This window comes from Dendroctonus ponderosae, unplaced genomic scaffold (genome assembly GCF_020466585.1).
Source record: "Dendroctonus ponderosae isolate FM_Combo_2020 unplaced genomic scaffold, Dpon_F_20191213v2 Dpon_F_20191213_7, whole genome shotgun sequence".
In the NCBI taxonomy this organism is placed as follows: domain Eukaryota; kingdom Metazoa; phylum Arthropoda; class Insecta; order Coleoptera; family Curculionidae; genus Dendroctonus; species Dendroctonus ponderosae.
This window is the reverse complement of record NW_026018916.1, coordinates 2,900,046-2,902,193: the sequence shown is the minus strand read 5'-3', so window position 1 is coordinate 2,902,193 and position 2,148 is coordinate 2,900,046. Positions and strand designations below refer to the sequence as shown.

General features: G+C 39.2%; 1 protein-coding gene across 1 annotated transcript in view; it reads right to left on the bottom strand.

Moving 5' to 3' along the window:
• LOC109539171 (neprilysin-2) overlaps window positions 1-2,148 on the bottom strand; it is a gene marked incomplete in the record, with an annotated part of 6,125 nt that overhangs the window by 1,457 nt on the left and 2,520 nt on the right. Inside the window, 6 exon segments of the mRNA XM_048668303.1 lie at window positions 240-517; window positions 577-745; window positions 806-1,046; window positions 1,120-1,278; window positions 1,335-1,549; window positions 1,605-1,763. Coding sequence (XP_048524260.1) covers window positions 240-517; window positions 577-745; window positions 806-1,046; window positions 1,120-1,278; window positions 1,335-1,549; window positions 1,605-1,763 — 1,221 coding nt within the window.

The window sequence follows — 2,148 nt, the reverse complement described above, 5'->3', positions numbered from 1 at the left end:
ACCTGTTAGGCCTAATTAATTTTAGAGTGTTTTAAAGTATCCCAATTGTGATTTATTTTAATGTGTGATATGATGAGGCTGTTGACGAACTGTGGCTGTTTTTTAAATTAATGACAACATTTTTTAACTACCTGTTATTTTAGAAAAACTGATGAATATTTTGATTGATAAATAGAGACAATAAAAGGCCTATTTTACATTTTAGAACAGTTTTGCGACCAAAACATGTAGATACATACATGTATTACATGGGGAGTTCCGATTGTTTGTGCTTGGAAGCGGGAAAATTGATTGCTGATGCACTGCATTATATCCAGGTATGCTTGCAAACTTTCCGCAGACCACCAGTTCAAAATTTTTTGTTGTGCAGATTTCGATGCTTGCATATTGGCTAGTTGGCCGTCAACAAATATATGCGAAATTTGATGGCCCAGCACATTGCCCAAGAGGGCGTAGTTCATGTAATCCGGTCGGCTGCTGTCGAAGTAGATCCCTCGAAATATCCCAAGAGGAAATTCTGAAAATCGATAAAATAATCATCACGTCAGCTCGTTCCCATTGGGCAAAAAAACTTACTAAGAATATTTTCAGTGGCTGAATACGAGACTTTGCTGCCACTGAGAAATGTTTGCGATCTTACCCATTCGTCTTGGACTGGCGCTATGAGTCGAGCATAGTGCAGATCCCAATACACTAAGTTCAAATGTAGTACCCCCTTTAACAGTTCATCTTGTTCAATATTAATCTAGAAATGTTGTTGTCCGTGCATACGCCCGAAAGCCCGCCAATATTTAGAGCTGCTTACCTCATTGTAAAACGAGCTTTCTTGTGCGAGGTTTACCAAGTCACTATCCGAGTACAACTTTACCACGCTGGACATCAAAATCTTCATTACTTTTCTTTTAGTTACTTTATCTAACCACTCGGCCATTAGAAGGCGTTTGCGGAAAGTATTCTTCACTGCCCTTATAAGATCCATCACACGGTATTTGGTGTCATTGTCGAAATATAGCTTTATGTAGCCCATATTTATTACAGCACTCATCCTTAAATAGAGAATCAGAATAGAGGTGCATGTCAGAAAGAAAATAACTCGTAAACGCCCCGTTGAATTTTTACCTTTCCCTAATCGCTTCCACGCAAATTTTCCACCTGGGCTTCCTATAAAAGTCTCCATTAATTTTCTCCAAGTAAGTATACGACTTGTCTTGGACGGTTGGTGGTAAGAAGTTGATTAGAGATTGAATAACTTGCCATCCCATGAAATTGGCAATAATCCTTGAAAATTCCTATTAATACCTAGTTCAAGATCTAAAGTCAAAAATCTACTTCACCTGGGGTTTGTACTATTTAAGAGACTATGTAAGTACTTCAGGTAAAGAGGATCAGCAACGTTAATAACGTCGTCTGGTCTCAGCGGAACTGCGCGCAAAACTCCTTCTAGATATTCAATCCAAGGAATAGTTGGGTACTCGCTCTGCAGGTCGCTTATGGTATAGAAGAGATTATTTGGTTTGTTCGCGGTCAATCGCCTGGACTTTTCTGATATCTGTGCAATGCGTGGTTTGATGATCAACAACTAATCCTAATTCGACCTTAATTACCTTCTCCAAGCTGAAAATGAAATTTAGAACGTCGATAAGCTCCTGTCTTTGAATTCCTTTTTGCGGGTAAAACTGCGCAGCAATATCACTCATGTAATTAAGAATAAACTCTCCTGAGTTATTACCATTGAAAAAGCGGTGCTTAAGATTTGGATGGATCTGAAATTTAATGTTGATTAATATATATTGCTCTCCCCAAAGGCGGATCCAGGGGGGGGGGGTCATGGGGGTCATGCCCCCCCCCATTCAATTATCTATCCAACGATGCCAAAACGAATTCTCTGGCTCAAATGGTTCTTGAGAAACTTCGAAAAGAGCAGCGTTATGTTCAAGTGGATTTTGCAACTCAAACAAAAACCACGCAAATCTAAAAGTTCTTGAATTCAAGCATTTTTTGAGAAAACTGCCAACATTTCCCCATCCATGGTTCACTTTCTAAAAAGGCCATTTATTTCTCTCCAGAATGATGTACAAATAAGCGTGTTTGCGCATTTTGCCTCCGAGATATGAGCAAAAACGGGACGGAAAACATGAACTGAAAACT